We start from the raw sequence: 18,091 nt of genomic DNA on the forward strand, positions 1-18,091 counted from the left end.
TACACGAGATTCGTTCTCCTTTTTTTAATTTTGCTGCTGACTCTTTTTTCCTTGTGAGTTCCTATCGACTTTCTTAATTTTATATATTCTTTCTTCTATTTCATAGTTTTTAGTGTTCTATCAAGACAAAAAAATCTAATGGTTACTAAATAAGTTTTTGATTTGAGTATCTAAATATGCATCTATAGCGAGTTTTAGCTCCTATTTGCCAATCTTTTAGTCAAACCATAACTCCATAATATGAAAATTTATCGAAGACAATTGTAAATGAATAATACTAATTTTTTGTTGATATTAGTTATATTATCGAAGTTTTATGCTTTGCTCACCATAATTATTAAATTATTTTATTTGATCAATTTGTACCAAAAGACGAATAATCTGAATCGAAACTCAGAAGAGATCAAGTCAAAGTCCAAAGTAATACGGCACCCGCAACCTTGAATTCTGGATCTTCCTCTGGGAACAATTGTTTATTACAAGATTGGCATGACTTGTCTCTGTGTGACCTATAGGTCACAGATTCGAGCAATAGAACTATAGAAGCATCCACTAATGCTTGTATTAGAGTATACTGTCTAATTACACCTCTTTGTGTGCGGTCCTTCTTCGGATACTGATTACTTTATTCATGCTGCCTTTTTTATTATTTAATATTCTTAGTAAAGAACAAACATTATCTAATAATTTCCCAAGTTGGAAAGTTGAGACAAGATTAGGGGTTTATGATCAGTTGATGTTTTGGTGAATGTTTGGTCTACAATTGTGCTTCTAATATAACTTGGTTAAAGGCCCTTAATATATAATGACTTTTGACCAACAAATTAGGTGCGGTTGAATGAGTCTTAAACCATGACATGAGCATTAAGGCGGGCCAAAATAATAATTGTGCTTCTAAATTATTTAAAGGCAATTAATATTTAATTATCTTTTTTTTTTAGTTCGCCGGAGAGTTTAAGGTCCAAATGGCACTGTTACGAGTTTAAGTTGACTTCAAAGTTGGATATTTTCATTTTTTTAATTTTATATATTACTTCGAGTGTAACTTTTATATATTTACATTGTAAAAAAAAATTACTAATAATTGCTCATGATAAGTGAAATTAATATCTTAAAATATAAAATAGTTTACTTATTACAATCGGCTAAAATAAATAATAAAGAAATCAATCAGTTAGGTATAAATTAAAGGAAAAATGCATAAATACCCTCCTAACATATAGCCGGATTTTCAACTATACACTTTATCTTTGCGGGGATCTTATTAGCTCCTGAACTATTTTTAAATGTGTAGTTGGAAATCCAGCTATAGGTCAGGGTACTTATGCATTTTTTCTAAATTAAAACATATTCTTTTTAGGGATTAATAGACTCGTGAATATGGAGAAGATCACTAGAAAAAAAATCATTTTGTTTGAAATAGTTTTTCCAACGTTTGCCTAATTTTTTTCTTTTTAAAATAACAAATTCCGCTTCTTTTTTCTTATATTTCTTATTTTAAAATCTTATTTGGGTCATTTTCCAAAAGGGAAGAACAATCTATAGTGCAAAGATGGACAAGAAGAAAATTCAAGGAGTAGTGGATAGGCTGACTAATTCCCTTTGACATCGATTGAAATATTTATAGCGATGTTTTTTGTGATTTCATTCTTTAACTAAAGATTTTAATGACATATTTTAACATGTCATTAAAGATAAGATGTAAAATTTAGAGTGAAAAAACTTTCAACTATAGAAAATGTCAACAAATTAGATATGACATAACTCAACTCTACATGTACTTGAATTAAGTGGGCATTTGGACATGAGAATTATAAAATTCCGGAAAAAAGTGAAAAAAATAGCATTTGAAAAGTATAGTTGTGTTTGGACATGAATATAATTTTGGGTTGTTTTTGAATTTTTGTGAATAACTTGAGTGAAAATTTTGAAAAACAGTTTTTTGGAGTTTTTCAAATTTTCGAAAAATTTTAAAATCATATTTAAGTAAAAATTAAAAATTTTATAGCCAAATATTGATTTCCTGAAAAAGTGAAAATGTTTTGGTCAAACAGGCTCTTAACTTCTTGATTATTAGTTTGACGTAGTGGGTTGATCGTTGTCCGACCCTTACATAATTGTTTTTGTGTGTAGAAAATATATTCATGGGATTGACCTAACTTACAACAGTATTAGTATTAGGGATTAATAAAAACCACAGAAGATAACATATTATTTATCTAATTTACGGTTGACACAACTAGGACTTTAGTCATATCAGCTGAATAACTGATTAGCAGGCGGCATGATCAGAAACGGATCTAGGATTCGTAAAATATGGGTGTGCTACTAAAAACAAGAGAAAAAAGTCCGTTTGCCCATAAGTTTTTTTTACTTTTTTTTTCAAAAATATTTTGAAAACATTGTATGGTTATAAAAAGCAACCATTTTTTGGGCTATTTTTGAAGATGAATTTTTCAAGTTTCAAAAAGCAGCTTAGACAAGTTTTTTTTAAGTTTTATACTCACAAAACTTCAACTTCTTTTCAAGTAAAATGCAAGTCCAGATACAATTTTAACTTTCAAAAATATTTTTCATCTCATCTTCAAAAACTTTTTTTTTCAAGTTTCAATCAAATCTATGTCCAAACGCTAGCAAAATATTTAGTAAGAACTAATCCTTCTTTATTTGGGTAGTTAACTCAACATTCAACTAATTACATCATTCAATCCACATTTTGGAGCATGATATTTAGCAAATAATATTAGATCAATTCTACAAAATATGTACGTAAAATACCTAGTTTAGAAGAAAGATTATATGTTCTTGTGCATCATAATTTGGGCTTAAATCCACCCCTGAGCATGAGAAAAGAGCTTCTACTACGACTTTATGATGCATATATGAATTAAAAGTGAGACCCTTTTGAAACTATTGATTAAATAAAATATAAATAGAGAGAATAAATGTTATATGGTCCTAGCAAGTCAAGTAATTTGAAATAAATTGTTGAAATTAACGAATTGACAACACAAGTCAAACTATTCCTAAATTTGTGGTCACTCAAGTAAAACTTCAGCTGCGCTGACTTTAAGTTCCAAGTATCAGTAGGTCAACTGCTTCATTCTTTTCTACTCTATCACTTCAAGGAAATTAATAAAAAGAAAATACTTAAATCAGATTGCAAATTTGTCAAAAATTTCATTTTTCTCAAGCGTGATATTAACAGTCTTCTTCATATTTTTGGGTAATGAATAACTACTTTTTTTCTAATTAATTGATTATTTGTTTAGCATATATTCAAGTATAAATAAAATGCTAAGAGCCCTTTTTTTTTCCACATGGTGTCACATACTCTGTTCCTGACTAATTCAGATTATGTAGGTGAAACGTTTCCATAATAAAGACTATTTCATTTTGGGGCTCGAATTCCAAATTTCTTAGTTTAGGATAATAAAATATACAATGTTCCTGAAATTCGGGTTCACGAGTCTAAACAATTTCAGCCATACAAATTAACAAGACTAAAAGTAAATAGTACTGTCATTATTCGTCTTAAAACAGTTGCGTGGCTGCCACATGAAACTTTGCCATCACATCCCTTTCTCTCAATATAATAAGCAACCATAGAAAAAATATATACTCCCGTTTCAATTTATATGAGTTAGTTTGACTCGGCACGAAATTTAAGAAATTAAAAGAAATTTTTTGAAACTTGTGATCTTAAAAACTTTAGGGGTAAAAACTTTGTGGGGCCATAACTTTTATGTGGTTATAAAAACTTTTCATTAAAGGTAAAATGAGTAAAATGAAAAGTTTAAAATTAAATTATTTTTAAATTTAAAAATGTATCATTTATTTTGGAACATACTAAAAGGGACTCATCTAATTTGAAACGGAGTAAGTAATTTACTACTCCTTTCGTGTCAATTTATGAGTCACTTCAAATCTTTTACCTGCCTTTTAAATATTTTGAACCCTTAATATTATAATTTATAGTACTTTTTCTTTTACATAATTTTTAAATATATAAAATTTATTTCAAAAAATTTAAAAGTTCTATGTTTGAAATTACACGAAATTTGACTCTTGAAATCTGAATTATGTCACGTAAATTGTTATCTAAAGTAACAGCAAAGAATATACATAAAATAATGTAGTAAGAGAATTCGATCCAAAATACCTTTATCTTTTATCATAATTAATTAAATATTCTTCCCTCCTTTGCTTTGTCTAATCATCTTCTCCGAATAATGTCAACCAAATTCCAGTCCCAGTCCTCTCCCCCACCCTCCCATATATCTTTGTGTATAAATACAACTCTGACTTCAGAAGTTTATCAGTTTCATATATAATCAAAAAATAAGCACCTAAGCTACCAAGAATTGAAGAAGAGAAAATCTTTGGATTTAATAGCAATTATAAAGTGGCTATGGCGGATGAATTTCAAGTTGGTGTATGTGGAGAAAACAGTTGGTGGAATTCAACAAAAAATATTTTTGGTTTATCACCTAATTGTGTCTCTTCAATTTATGATCCTATTGGACACTTAATTTCATGGCCAATTAGTGATTTGTTGGACATGAAAACAAAGTCCAGTGATGATTCCACTCTACAAATATTGGGTATTGATCTTTCTTTACCATCATCAACACCTGATTGGAATCACTCACCGTAAGCAATTCCTATTTAATTTGTTCATCCCTTTTTTTTCTTTTTTTTTTTGGTTTTCTTAGAAGGTGGAAAGGTTATAAAATAGTAGAGGAGAAAGATACTTCTTGAGCGTTTTTCTGTTCTACTATCCGGTATTAGGTGAATGTTGTGTTGGAGTAACGGTAAAGTTGTTTTTGTCTGGCTTTTAGGTCACAAGTTTGAGACGTGAAAGCATCAATTGATGCTTATATTAGGGTAGACTATATACATCACACTCCTAGGGATACGGCCTTTTTCTGAATCCTGTATGAATGCGAGATGTTTTCTGCACTGTACTGCCTTTTTCACTATCCGGTATTAAGTATTTACTAGTTGTATAGGGCCCACTGAATGGAAAAGCATGTTTCTACTGGTAAAACATTTCTCCATTCTCGAAGCTTGAACTCGAAAATATTCTGTTATGTTACTCTCTTATCTTTGTGGTCTAAAAGCATTTTATTAAGAGATTATCTTTGAAAGCATAAGGAAGTCAAAATATACTACTCCTGTGTTCAAATTTATGTGAATCTATTTCAGAAAAGAATGACTCCTTTCTAAATTTGGAAACATTTTTGCTTAAACTTACAATTCTACCCTTAATGGAAAGTTTTTATAACCACACAAATACTCTGTGATCCTTTTTGACTTGTTTAAGACCACAAATTTCAAAAGTCTTCATTTTTCTTAAACTCCGTGCCCAGTCAAATAGATTCACATAAATTGGAACGGAGGGAGTAGTTTGTAATAATAAAGTTTTTTCTTATATTCCTTTTTCTTGGAATTATGCAGCAATGATAAGTTGGACGACACTTATCTTTCCATGCTACAAGAAGACCTCAATTCAAGCCTGAATTACCAGCAAGAAAATGCGGTGAATTGTCCCAAGTTGAAGAGGAACTTTTCTAGCATAACTGAGGATTCTTCAACCAACTCTTTTAATAAACCAATGAATCAAGATTTCCCTTACTACTCAGAATTGCTGCAAACACTATTTGATACTGATCCTAATCAACAACCTCAACAATCTTTTTATACAAACAACCAGCCAATCAATTGTACATCATCCACAAAGTATAAGCAAAATTTGGATGATTTTGCACCTTCTTTGCCTACTCACTTGTTAAAGCCTTCAAGTGAAATCCTCGCAAATCTTCCTAACTTATTCTCTAAGGTAAGTACATGATATAGTTTGATATTTGAACTTAAATACACTGACAGTGTAACAACTTCCTTTTAAGTAGTTAGTGTATTATTTTAACATATTGTAGTAGATAACCTGACTATTATTGAAGAGAATATATATATATATATATATATATATATATATATATATATATATATATATATATATATTAACAATTCTTGGCAAGTACATCATATAATTTGAGCAATTTATCTTATACACGGTGGCAGTATAATAAACTTCTTTTACAATATTAGTGTATTTTAACATGTTGTCGTAGATAACCATACTATTACCTTTTTTATTTTTTTTGCAAGAGAATATATATTAACAATTCTTGGTATAACTTTTCAGTCTAATATTGAAGAAATCCCAGAGTCGACCTCAAGTTCACTATCTAAGAATAGCAGCAATGAACCATCATATAAACGACCCCGAATTGAGACACCATCACCATTGCCAACTTTTAAGGTATACAATATGTTTTTTAGTATAATTTTTTATTAAAGCCGTGGAAGTAACCGTCATTAGAGTAGACTATCTACTCACCCTCCTTGAGGTGCGATACTTCGCTAGACCCTGCGTAAACGTAGGATGTCTCGTGCATCGCTTTTTCTTTTATAAGCAAAATGATTGGACACTTTCTTTTATAAGCAAAATGATTGTTGTCCAAGGTAAAGGATGAGAATTTAATTTTTAGCATTGTTATTAGGTCAGAAAAGAGAAAATGGGGGACCGAATAACTGCCCTCCAACAATTGGTTTCACCTTTTGGAAAGGTAAATATTTGGATTTTTCTACTTTTTGGAAGAGCATTATTGCTTCTTTTTCTGTTACACAATTATGAAAAATGATGATTTAGTGCTCTATTTTAATATTTAAGCTGTTAATAACCTTTGGTTTTTGCTTGTTATCTTAGACCGATACAGCTTCAGTTCTCCAAGAAGCTATTGAGTACATCAAGTTTCTTCATGATCAAGTCAATGTACGTACTCCTTATTATAACTCCACAAAATATCTTCTTAGTAAATCACAAAATATTCCAATTAACATGTTGTTTTGTGATTTCAGGTTTTAAGCAACCCATATATGAAAAAGGGATCACCCACTCAATGTCAACAGGTAGAAATCTTGTAACTCCTATGTTGATCAATTATTATATACGATTTATTGAAAAGAATTAGAAACAAGAAACTTAAAGTATTTTTGATTTATTTTTTTTGAATTTAACTTTATTTGAACTGACAGTAAAAAAATTTTTTGAACTATCAGTGCATTTATTTACATGTTATATAGAAGGTAACTTGTGTTACTTTTTAGGTTACTAATTCAATTTTTTTTATGGATAGTCATATATAGTTATCTTTTAGGTGATATAATAATATAATTTTTTTTTATATTGTCAATATATAGAAATTAAACTCATATTTTATTGACTACTGATAGGTCAAGGAACAAGAAGGATTAAAACAAGACTTAAGGAGCCAAGGACTGTGTTTAGTACCAATATCAAGTACTTTCCCAGCAACAGCTGAAACTACTATGGATTTTTGGACACCAAAATTTGGAGCAACATTCAAGTAGAGACCAATCAAAGAGGAGAAGTTCAAAAAATATTGTAGAAATTTATGATCAACAAGTGATTTAATTTAACCAATTTATAAAATAATATTGTGGAGAAGATTAAGGATCACACAATATTTGTGTCTTGAGCTAGAAAGTTGGGAAAAAACAAATCAAGGAAAAAGTGAAAGGAAAAGAAGTAACCATCTAAAGGAAGACAGCCAAATGCTGGGCCATCTAAAGGCAGATCAATGATGTGTAGACTAAGGAAATGATTAATTAGAGGATAATGTAGAGTTGTAAAAAGAATAATAATGTGGGTTAGGAATAGGAATAGGTGCTAAATTTGGCTGATGCTTTTTTCTAGATTAATTAATTTATTATGTTTCTGGTTTGACGTTTGTTAAGCAAATAGCACATTATTAGGGACTTTTGTTCCTGTTTCTGTATTTATTTAGGGTAATGAGCTATTGCCAACTTTTTAATACAATACTGCAAATATCAACGGAATTTTATATACAAGTCTGCAGTAGCAGACCTAGAAATTTTAAATTGTGGGTGCGTAATTTTTCTCTCTCTACGGTTGCTATTGAGATTGGGTACTCACTTAACATATTTATAGGAATTACTAGTTTTTCTATATAAATAATAATGTTTGGTTCCAAAATTACTGGATGCTTGAGAACTCATAACATTAAATGTGGGCCCGTCATTAGATGGCATTCATTAAAGTGAAAATATCATAACTATGTTCTTTAAATTCGTTGATTTTCTTAATGAGTGTGTCAAAATCATAAATTACCACAGTCCACATACAAAAACCTGATAGAATAAAACTTTTAAAGATTTTTTCCTATTTAAGCATATCTTAAAAAATGCGAAGCTTAAAATCGAATCCCTTGACAACGGTTGAAAGCTTTTGTTGATTATTAGCATCTCTTGCTATCACCTTTATGCAATTTTGTATGACAATTGAGTTGATTGGTTGATGGGTGTCATACCAAAACTTAGAGCATTAGTGTATATATATATATATATATATATATATATATATATATATATATATATATATATATATATATATATATATATACCTTCAATTCTTCGGTAAATATAAAGGTAGATTGGTTCACAAAACATCTCGCATTCAGACAAGGTCCGGGGAAGAGCCGTACCCCAAAGGGTATGATGTAGGCAATCTACCCTAATGTAAGCATAATGACTTATTCCACGGCTTGAACCCGTAACATATAAGCTAGTATATATAAAGCATTGAATTAAATTCATACACTTTCTTGGAGATACCAGATGGCTTTAATTTGTTCCAAATTTTTTTCGTATTTTTTTTAAATAACGTTTCTTACATTTTTCTTTCTGGGATAAGTGGATATACCTTAGTGGAATAATTTAAAGAAACCGAAACAAGGAATATTGAATAGGAAAAGCATCTTAGAATTAATTTTGTTGGTAGTAAAGTATATATGTTCAAGTAGTCTCACTTTAGTAGGCAATATATATATAGAGAGAGCTCTTTTTCTTGTTTTGATAAATCATTGCAAGTTCCGATTATATGTCTTCTGTTTGAAGGTTTCTATTCAAAAAAATCATTTGCTTTAGTGAACATCATATTCTTAAATTATACCCATGGCAAAATCTGCTCATATTATACGCATGATAATGGTTGTCTGGACTTTATAAACAGTAAATAACTTGCCGTTCGATCAAGATTTTATAAGTAGCTTGCTGTGGTGGCGTACTAGCGATTTTGCATAAGCGGTGTCGAATTGTATTGTTACAATTTGAAGGGAAAAAAAAATTCTTTGAGTCTAAAGTCCCGTTTGGACATAAAATTTGGTGGAAGATTTTTCCAAAAAAAATTTATTTTTTTTCGAAATCAGCGTTTGTTCATAAAATTTTCAATTTTCACTTGAAGATGCATTTTGGAAATTTCTAAAATTTGAAAAACTGCAAAAAAACTGTTTTTCAAAATTTTCACTCAAATCACTCACAAAACTTCAAAAACAACCCAAACTGAAATTTATGTCTAAACACAACTTTAAATTTCAAATACCATTTTCACTTGAAAAACTTTTTCACCATTTTTTCGAATTTTACAATTCTTATGTCCAAACGCGTACTAAGACTCCATTGATTTTGAGTCTTCATTTCCTATTCAATTAGAAATTAAATTTAGTTGTAATATCTTTGAGCAGTGTCAAACGTAATATATATACACATTTTTTCTTACACAAAGTTATTTATATGCATATAAAGAAGATTTTCAAGCGAGGTCCAATGACAGCCCCATAGACTTGAATAATGTCCCCCATAAATACTTCGGCAAAAGTCCAAATATACTCATGCACTTTTGAAAATGATCTAAGAATACCCCCTATTATACTATTGAGTTATTTATATCCCTGCAGTCACACTTTGGGTTCAAATATAACCCTTATTTAAACGGAGGGACACGTGTCATCGTCCTGTTGGCCAATTGTAAATATCTTTTAATTAATTAAAATGACCCATTATTTGATACCCGAAAAGCAATTTTCTTAAACAATTATTTTATGTAAAAACTAAAAAAAAACTGAAATTATTTTTACTAAAAACTGGAAAAAAAACGAAAATATTTTTTTTCCAATTTTTACAAAAAAACTGCTTTAAAACAAACTGAAAAATATTTTCTAAAATAATATTTTTATAAAAACTGAAAAATAAACTGAAAAATAATTTTTTAAAACAATTAAAAACTGAATGTTTTTTTACTAAAAACTGAAAAAATCGAAAATATTTTTTTTTAGTTTTTAGAAAAATATTGCTTTAAAAAAACTGAAAAATAATTTCTAAAGCAATTTTTGTTGTAAAAACTAAAAAAAACTGAAAAGTAATTTTCTAAAGCAATATTTTTGTAAAAGCTGAAAAAACAAATATTTTCTTTTTTTTCAGTTTTTTCCAGTTTTTAATTGCTTTAGAAAATTATTTTTCAGTTTTTGTTTCAGTTTTTACAAAAACATTATTTTAGAAAATATTTTTCAGTTTTTTTTAATGCAGTTTTTTTAAAAAAAACTGAGAAAACTATATTTTCATTTTTTTTAGTTTTTAGTAAAAAAATTTTTAGTTTTTTCCAATTTTTGCAAAAAAATATTGCTTTAGAAAATTGCTTTTCGGGTACCAAATAATGAGTCTTTTTAATTAATTATGAGATATTTAGATTTGGCCAACAGGACAATGACACGTGTCCCTCCGTTTAAATAAGGGGTATATTTGAACCCAAAGTATGAGTGTAGGGGTATAATTAACCCAATAATATAACGAGGGGTATTGTTAGACCATTTTCGAAAATTCATGAGTATATTTGGACCTTTGCAGTTTATACTTGGAGTTGCTCAGAAATAATCTCAAAGTTTTTCACAACTTCACATATGGAAATTCACGTGCTATTTTCTTTTTATTTTTTATTTGAAGAAATCAAGCTAGCTGTTTCTCTTTAAGCACACTAAAGAGTGACATCCACTCACAATTCAGTTCTGTAGTTTGCCAAATTTATATGGACTGGACCACCAATATACAATTGATCACTTATCAAGTTCGTTCAATATTGGATTCTGACTGTGCAATGACCTAACTATAAAGACAGTGGCAGTACGTAGCTTTTATTTTCTCCTCAATTTCTTCACTTAAGTCCTTAGTATTTTCCCTTTTTTTGGAGGTGGTGGGGAAAGGTGGTTGTATGCACAAGTCTATGGAAGAAGAGAGTTCTCGTCCATCTATTTATCCAAAAAACGGATAAAGTTGAATTTGTATGTAGTTCTAAGGATATGTGATATAGCTTAATACAAATCGTAAGGATAAATAGAAATATCAAATATGAATTGCAAAGAATGCAAAATAAACAAGGTTGGAAAGAAGATGATTTTTAGGACTAAGCAAGATGGATCAATTTATGAAACTTAAAAGAATAACTCTTGAATATAGGAAAATATAGTGCTTGAATTACAAAGTAAGCAAAGAACTGTCTTTTACAGAAATGTAGTCATCCTCTTTATAGTGGAAGATCCTACTTTTAGATATAATTAAAAATACATAGTGGGAGACCCATGATAAATCAGCTTTTCCATAATTCCTGTCAGGATTCTCTCCTCTTGTGGGATTGCAACGACTCTTGTTTATGAGCTCGATATCGACTCGAGTTTTCGGTCTTGATTCGAGCTCTCGATCTTGACTCGAGCTCAATTCTGACTCGGATCCTTGTATTGATTCGGGGTCAGTGTTGGTGTCTCTGAATCATAAGCTCGATAACTTTACTTTGCATCATAGTTTGACTTGGATTCGAGCTTGATAATAACATCGAGCTCGACAATGACCGGTCCTTCGGGCTCGAAGCTTGGTGACCCAATTTCGGACCTCAACCTGATACTATGAAGACGCTTCTCTGATCTAATATATTACCATTTAAACCAGTTCGTTCGAAGGACTAACCGTTTTTTACCGTATACAGATAGTCCCCTCGTTTCTCGGGAAGGATGTAGCGAGAAACGACATGATTTCACAACGGCTCGATCAGATATAAGCTGACGTTTGCATCGAGCCCGACCATGACGTACATGATAGCTGTTCGCCGGTTTAGCTTCCCAAGGCATTTAATACGTGTCAGAAGGAGGTCGAGCACCGCTGATATTGAACCGTGATTGCTTCAATCTATAAATAGCCCTTCCTTTCACCATTTATCACTTTTACGTCTCCAATCTTCCAAATTTTCTAAGTTCCTTTTCGTCTCTTTTGAGTTCATTCTTCTGCAAAATTCTTCTTAAAAACTACCAAATCTTTATCACCTTCTATAAATCCAAAAATGGTGAAGACATCAAAAACAGTCCCCCAAAAAGAAAAAGCTTCTTCTTCCTAATCCGCCGCCGACAAAATACCGGTGGATCCACAACCTGAGGAGTACATTCCGGCGGCGTGTGTTCTTACCTCTGATTTCAAATTCGATAAAGGTTCACCGATTTCCGGCCGATGTGAGCCCGTATCGAGATATATTTGTTCGATAACCGGGGGAGGTATATCGAGCAGATAAAAAAAGATTGTAACTGGGGGAACAAAGAAGTGGTAGTACCGTCTCCCGAAAAGGATATTACTACTCACGTGAAAGGGTTTTTAAGTGTATACGCTTACCCTTTCACGTTAGGTCCCCTCGACCCTGTTATCATAGATTTTTGTCGTAAATACCTAATAACCCTAGGCCAGATTCATCCTTCTTTTTGGCGGATCGTTATTTTGATCTGATACTTCGTGAACAAAATCGAGGGGATGCCTTTCACCCTCGATCATCTCATCTGATTGTACCGTCCTCGCCTTTTTTGAGGAGGGTTAATAAAACTTCAGCGTCGAGCTACCAAGGCTCTGTTCTCGAGCATAGACGAGGACAGAGATCGAGGCTGGATGGGCAGGTTCATCCGAGAAAGGACTTCGGACCTGATTCCGACTGAAAATATGCTTTTTCCCGAGGAGTGAAACATGAAGCGTAAGTGTAATTCTGCTGTTATCTCCTACTATTTTGCCTTTTCATTTCTTTTCTCACCGATATTCCCTTTTTTGAAATGCATTGGTTCTGTGGATGCCCGGCGCAGTTCCCGATCTCAAAAAATGGGTACAGGATCTGGCTTCAACCTTCACATATGCCGAGCACTCATGGCGTAACTTGTCAAAGGGCCGATAGGAGGCCAAAAATCACGTTAAGCCCCTCTCTCGTATTTTTTGGTAGTTCGAACGAAATGCTTTCCATATATTTTTAATAAATTTTCCTGTATGTAGGTGTGGGCAAAGATGCGGTTTTGAGGCTCTCGTCCTTCGAGGAAGAGGAAGAGGCCTCTGTTCCAAAGCCGGTGAAGGAAAATAAGAGGAAAAGGGCCTCCGTTCTCGAAGATCCAAAATCGAAGAAGAGTACGGATCGTAAGCCGAAGAAGAATACCATTTCTTTGACTGTAGAATCAGTTTTGCGTCTAAGGGATGAAGATGACGACGAAGAAGAAAACGACGGGTCTGCACTGGCGGCCCGAAAGAAGAAAAGCATTGATGCCCCAAAGGCAGCTGAATCGATGGTGATTTATAAGGCTCCGCCTCGGACCGAGGAGATATCGAAGAAAGGTTTAGGCAAGGTCCCAGAGTCATTAGAGATCGAGGATGCTTCTTACCGAAGTCAACAAATGGTTGTTACATCGGAAGGGGCCGGTTCTGAAGCTCCCCGAATTGAGGAGAACGCCCCAAGCGAGTCACCTGGGGCAATAGTAATCAGAGATTCGCCCACTCTCCCTGCCTTTTCAGAAGGGGATATTCGGGAAGCCCAAGCTTTGGGGGCCCTCGAGATAATCTGGTCTCACGAAGAGGGGGAACCCTTTCTGTGATCTGTTTACGGGGGTCGAGGACGCTGCTGGTCCTAGTAATGTGTCGGGCTTTCTCTATGACGTGCAGCTAGCTCTGAATCGGGTAAGCTCTTAACTCTCTTTATTTTTTATGTTTTGCTATTCTTTCCTAACTTCTTTTCTTCTTTCTTTGCAGGCTGTGGTGGTTCATCGAGAAGCATGCTCTCGGTCTCGAGCTGAGCTTTATCGGTTCGAGATCGATCTTCAACGGGTCACGGAGGAGAGGAACTCCCTTAAACTCCTCTTAAGGCAAAAGGGAGAGGAAATCAAAGATCTCCAAGCTGAGTTGGCCAAGGCTCACCAAGATCAGACCGATCTGTCTGAGAAGGTAATGATACTTTTAAAAGCCTATGGGCTTGATACCGAAATGATGGCTAATTTTTTGGTCTCACAACTGCAGCAGAAAATTGAGATGATCGGAAAATTTTGTGAGGAGGTCGATGTGATACAAGTGGAGTCCTTGAAGTGAAAAGATGGTATGGACCGCTTTGCTATAGAGAAAGAGGCTGCTTGAGCCCAATTATCATCGGTTGAAAACCAGCTTCAAACTATGAAGGAGAAAAGCTCGGTTCAAGTAAGAAGAATAGAGGAGCTCGAGGCTCAGTTGGCCTCTGAACTTGCTAAGGCCGAATCTGATGCTGAAAAGGCAAAGGTCGATGTTGATGCATTCGTGGACGTTTATCGGGCCAATGCTGAAGCTGCTCAGATACAAGCAAAAGAGGCAGCCAAGATTGACAACACTCGAGCGCATTGGGTTGCTGAGCTTACTAAGTGCCGATCTCGGAGGGAGACTCTCGAGGAGATCCATGCTCGATGTTTCGATCTCATTGAAGAGATAAAAAGGGATAAAAAGCTCAAAGCCGATACTGAAGCGTTGGTTTCCGATGATGACGATGATGATGATGACGATGATGGGAGCAAGAGTGGGTCCGAGAGCGGGGAGGAGCCCGATGGAGAAGAGACTGCCCCCGAGGATAACCAAGAAACTTAGTCCCTTAGTTTCTATTTCGGATATTGCAAACAATCATGTAAATAATCTTGTAAATATATACAAATATATTTTCTTTTCTCGTCTTGCCTCTGTTTTATTTTTTGTCTTGTGAAGATTTCATTTTACTCATGCCTTATGAATGTTTTCACAAGGCTTTAGGCAATTTGATCGAATTCGAACTTTGTAGCCTTTATATCCGAGTGAGCGTTTTCGAACTCAAAGTAATGTAGCCCGTAGGCTTAGTAATTTCGAACTTGAAGTAATGTAGCCTGTAGGCTTAATAGTCAAGTGAGTGATTTCGAACTCGAAGTAATGTAGCCCGTAGGCTTATCAGTCGAGTGAGTAATTTCGAACTCGAAGTAATGTAGCCAGTAGGCTTAGTAGTCGAGGGAGTGATTTTGAACTCGAAGTAATGTAACCCATAGGCCTAATGATTGAGTGAGTGATTTCTCGAACTCAAGATAAGAGAAGCACGTAGGCTTAGTACTCGAGTGAGTGCCTTGCTCGAACTCGAAGTAATGTAGCCCGTAGGCTTAATGATTGAGTGAGTGATTTCTCGAACTCAAGATAAGGGTAGCCCGTAGGCTTAGTATTCGAGTGAGTGCCTTTCTCGACATCGAAGTAATGTAGCCCATAGGCTTAATGATTGAGTGAGTGATTTCTCGAACTCAAGATAAGAGTAGCCCGTAGGCTTAGTATTCGAGTGAGTGCCTCGCTCGAACTCGAAGTAATGTAGCCCGTAGGCTTAATGATTGAGTGAGTGATTTCTCGAACTCAAAATAAGATTAGCCCGTAGGCTTAGTATTCGAGTGAGTGCTTTGCTCGAACTCGAAGTAATGTAGCCCGTAGGCTTAATGATTTAGGGAGTGATTTCTCGGACTCAAGATAAGAGTAGCCCGTAGGCTTAGTATTCGAGTGAGTGCCTTGCTCGAACTCGAAGTAATGTAGCCCGTAGGCTTAATGATTGAGTGAGTGATTTCACGAACTCAAGATAAGAGTAGCTCGTAGGCTTAGTATTCGAGTGAGTGCCTCGCTTGAACTCGAAGTAACGTAGCCCGTAGGCTTAATGATTGAGTGGGTGATTTCTCGAACTCAAGATAAGAGTAGCTCGTAGGCTTAGTATTCGAGTGAGTGCCTTGCTGGAACTCGAAGTAATGTAGCCCGTAGGCTTAGTGGTCGAGTGAGTGATTTCTAACCTGAAGTAATGTAGCCCGTAGGCTTAATAGTCGGCAGTCCCTGATTTATGGGGTAATGGTCGGTCCTTGAACCTGTTTGCATAGTAGATCATGAAATAGAGGATGGGTTGTAAGACACGAGATATGGGAAAAGAAGTTTCTTTTCATGTTGTTATACATGTGATTATGTTTTGTACCAGGGATCGAGCAACCTAGACGAGCATGGTTCGTTTTGACCATTTGACTCTTACAATATTTCCTATCGGAACCCTGTTGTTATGAAGTAATTTTCTTGTATGAACACTTGAAATATATCCGGGTAATGCCCCGCTAGTATTCGAGGTTGATTATAAAGAGGCCTTGGATACTGTTGGATTGCTCTAAATTAGCACGATCAATTGTTGCATCATTAAAAACCTTGCCGAAAAACCCATTTGGGATAAAACCGGTCTAAGGGAAAAAGAGTGCAACGCGTGCTTTCAGACCTAGGGCTTTGTATTGAAAGATCCATCCTAGCTCCTGATCAGACTCCTGCAGGGGTTAGTTTCGAAATATAAACGAATATGGGAGGGTCGTACCTTAGCATTAGTATCATTTTAGGTACGACACATTCCAATTGCTTGATAGTTGTTTTGTCGTTTATAATACCGAGCTTGTATGATCCTTTTCCGACGTTTTCGAGAACCTGATACGGTCCTTCCCAGTTCGGTCCTAGTTTTCCTTCGTTTGGATTTCGGGTATTGAGGGTGACTTTCCTTAGCACTAAGTCCCCGAGTTTAAAATGGCGAAGCTTGGTTCTTCGATTGTAGTATCTTTCGATTCGCTGCTTTTGGGCGGCCAATTGGACGAGAGCAGCTTCTCGTTTTTCATCCGATAATTAGGCTAGTGTTCATAGCCTCATTATTTGACTCTTCTGTTGTATATCGAAACCTGGCACTGGGTTCCCCGACTTTGACTAGAATCAAGGCTTCAGAGCCATAAACTAAGGAGAACGAGGTTGCCCCCGTACTAGATTTTGATGTTGTTCAATATGCCCAAAGAACTTCGGGTAGGATTTCTCTCCATTTTCCCTTAGCGTCGTTCAGCCTTTTCTTTAGGTTTTGAATGATAGTTTTGTTCGTTGATTCGGCCAGTCCGTTCCCACTGGGGTGATACGGTGTTGATAATATCCTTTTTATTTTATGGTCTTCGAGGAATTTAGTCACTTTTCTGCCGACAAACTGTTTCCCATTGTAACACACTATTTCGGCAGGTATCCCGAATGGACATACGATATGATCCCGGATAAAGTCTATAACCTCTTTTTCTCTTACTTTCACGAATGCCTGTGCTTCAACCCATTTAGAGAAATAGTCAGTCATAAATAAAATGAACTTATCTTTACCTGGGGCCGATGGCAGAGGACTGACGATATCCATTCCCAATTTCATGAATAGCAATGGGGATAGGACTGAGTGAAGCTGCTCTCCGGGCTGATGGATCATTGGTGCAAACCTTTGACATTTGTCACATTTTCGAACAAACTCCTTCGCATCTTTGTCCATATCGATCCAATAATACCCTGCCCTGATTATTTTTCGGACTAATAAATCGGCACCGGAGTGATTTCCACAAGTACCCTTGTGCACCTTACGTAGGACATAGTCGGTGTCTCCTAGACCTAAGCATACTGCCAATGGTCTATTGAATGTCCTTTGGTATAATGATCCATCTGCAGTCAATGTGAATCGAGCAGCTTTGGTTCGTAGGGCCTTCGAATTTTTAGGGTCCGATGGGAGCTTTCCATTCTTTAAATATTCAATATACTTATTCCTCCAATCCCAAGTTAAGCTTGTAGAATTTATCTCAGCATGACCTTCTTCGATCATGAATCTCGAGAGTTGAACGACAGTCCCCGAGCTTATCTCGCCTTCCTCGACCGATGACCCCAAATTTGCAAGTGCATCAGCCTCATTATTTTGTTCTCGTGGAATATGCTGTAAAGTCCATTCTCTGAAATGGCGCAAAGTGACTTGCAGTTTGTCCAAATATCTTTGCATTCTATCTTCTCGAACTTTGAAGGTTTTGTTTACTTGATTTACCACCAG

The 18,091-nt window shown here is 34.6% G+C and overlaps 2 protein-coding genes across 2 annotated transcripts; both read left to right on the forward strand.

Moving 5' to 3' along the window:
- The first annotated feature begins 4,226 nt into the window (after nt 1-4,226).
- Nucleotides 4,227-7,926, forward strand: LOC104109659 (transcription factor bHLH112-like). Its single transcript, XM_009619010.4, has 7 exons — nt 4,227-4,653; nt 5,461-5,842; nt 6,209-6,325; nt 6,567-6,632; nt 6,773-6,838; nt 6,925-6,975; nt 7,300-7,926. The coding sequence occupies exons 1-7, from the start codon at nt 4,412-4,414 to the stop codon at nt 7,435-7,437; spliced, it is 1,062 nt and encodes a 353-aa protein (XP_009617305.1). The 5' UTR covers nt 4,227-4,411; the 3' UTR covers nt 7,438-7,926.
- A 5,007-nt stretch (nt 7,927-12,933) lies between these two features.
- LOC138899270 (KNR4/SMI1 homolog) lies at nt 12,934-14,829 on the forward strand. The gene is made up of 4 exons (XM_070185415.1): nt 12,934-12,940; nt 13,231-13,703; nt 13,975-14,166; nt 14,380-14,829. Exons 1-4 carry the CDS (start codon nt 12,934-12,936, stop codon nt 14,827-14,829), a joined length of 1,122 nt encoding a protein of 373 aa, XP_070041516.1.
- Nucleotides 14,830-18,091: the final 3,262 nt, after the last annotated feature.

This window comes from Nicotiana tomentosiformis, chromosome 9 (genome assembly GCF_000390325.3).
Source record: "Nicotiana tomentosiformis chromosome 9, ASM39032v3, whole genome shotgun sequence".
Classification (NCBI taxonomy): domain Eukaryota; kingdom Viridiplantae; phylum Streptophyta; class Magnoliopsida; order Solanales; family Solanaceae; genus Nicotiana; species Nicotiana tomentosiformis.

Coding starts and splice junctions, on each gene's coding strand:
- LOC104109659 (XM_009619010.4), top strand. CDS start 4,412: ATGGCGGATGAATTTCAAGTTGGTGTATGTGGAGAAAACAGTTGGTGG. Junction 4,654..5,460: donor CCTGATTGGAATCACTCACC/GTAAGCAATTCC, acceptor GGAATTATGCAG/CAATGATAAGTTGGACGACA. Junction 6,633..6,772: donor TGGTTTCACCTTTTGGAAAG/GTAAATATTTGG, acceptor TTGTTATCTTAG/ACCGATACAGCTTCAGTTCT.
- LOC138899270 (XM_070185415.1), top strand. Junction 13,704..13,974: donor GCGAGTCACCTGGGGCAATA/GTAATCAGAGAT, acceptor CTTTCTTTGCAG/GCTGTGGTGGTTCATCGAGA. Junction 14,167..14,379: donor AGACCGATCTGTCTGAGAAG/GTAATGATACTT, acceptor GTTGAAAACCAG/CTTCAAACTATGAAGGAGAA.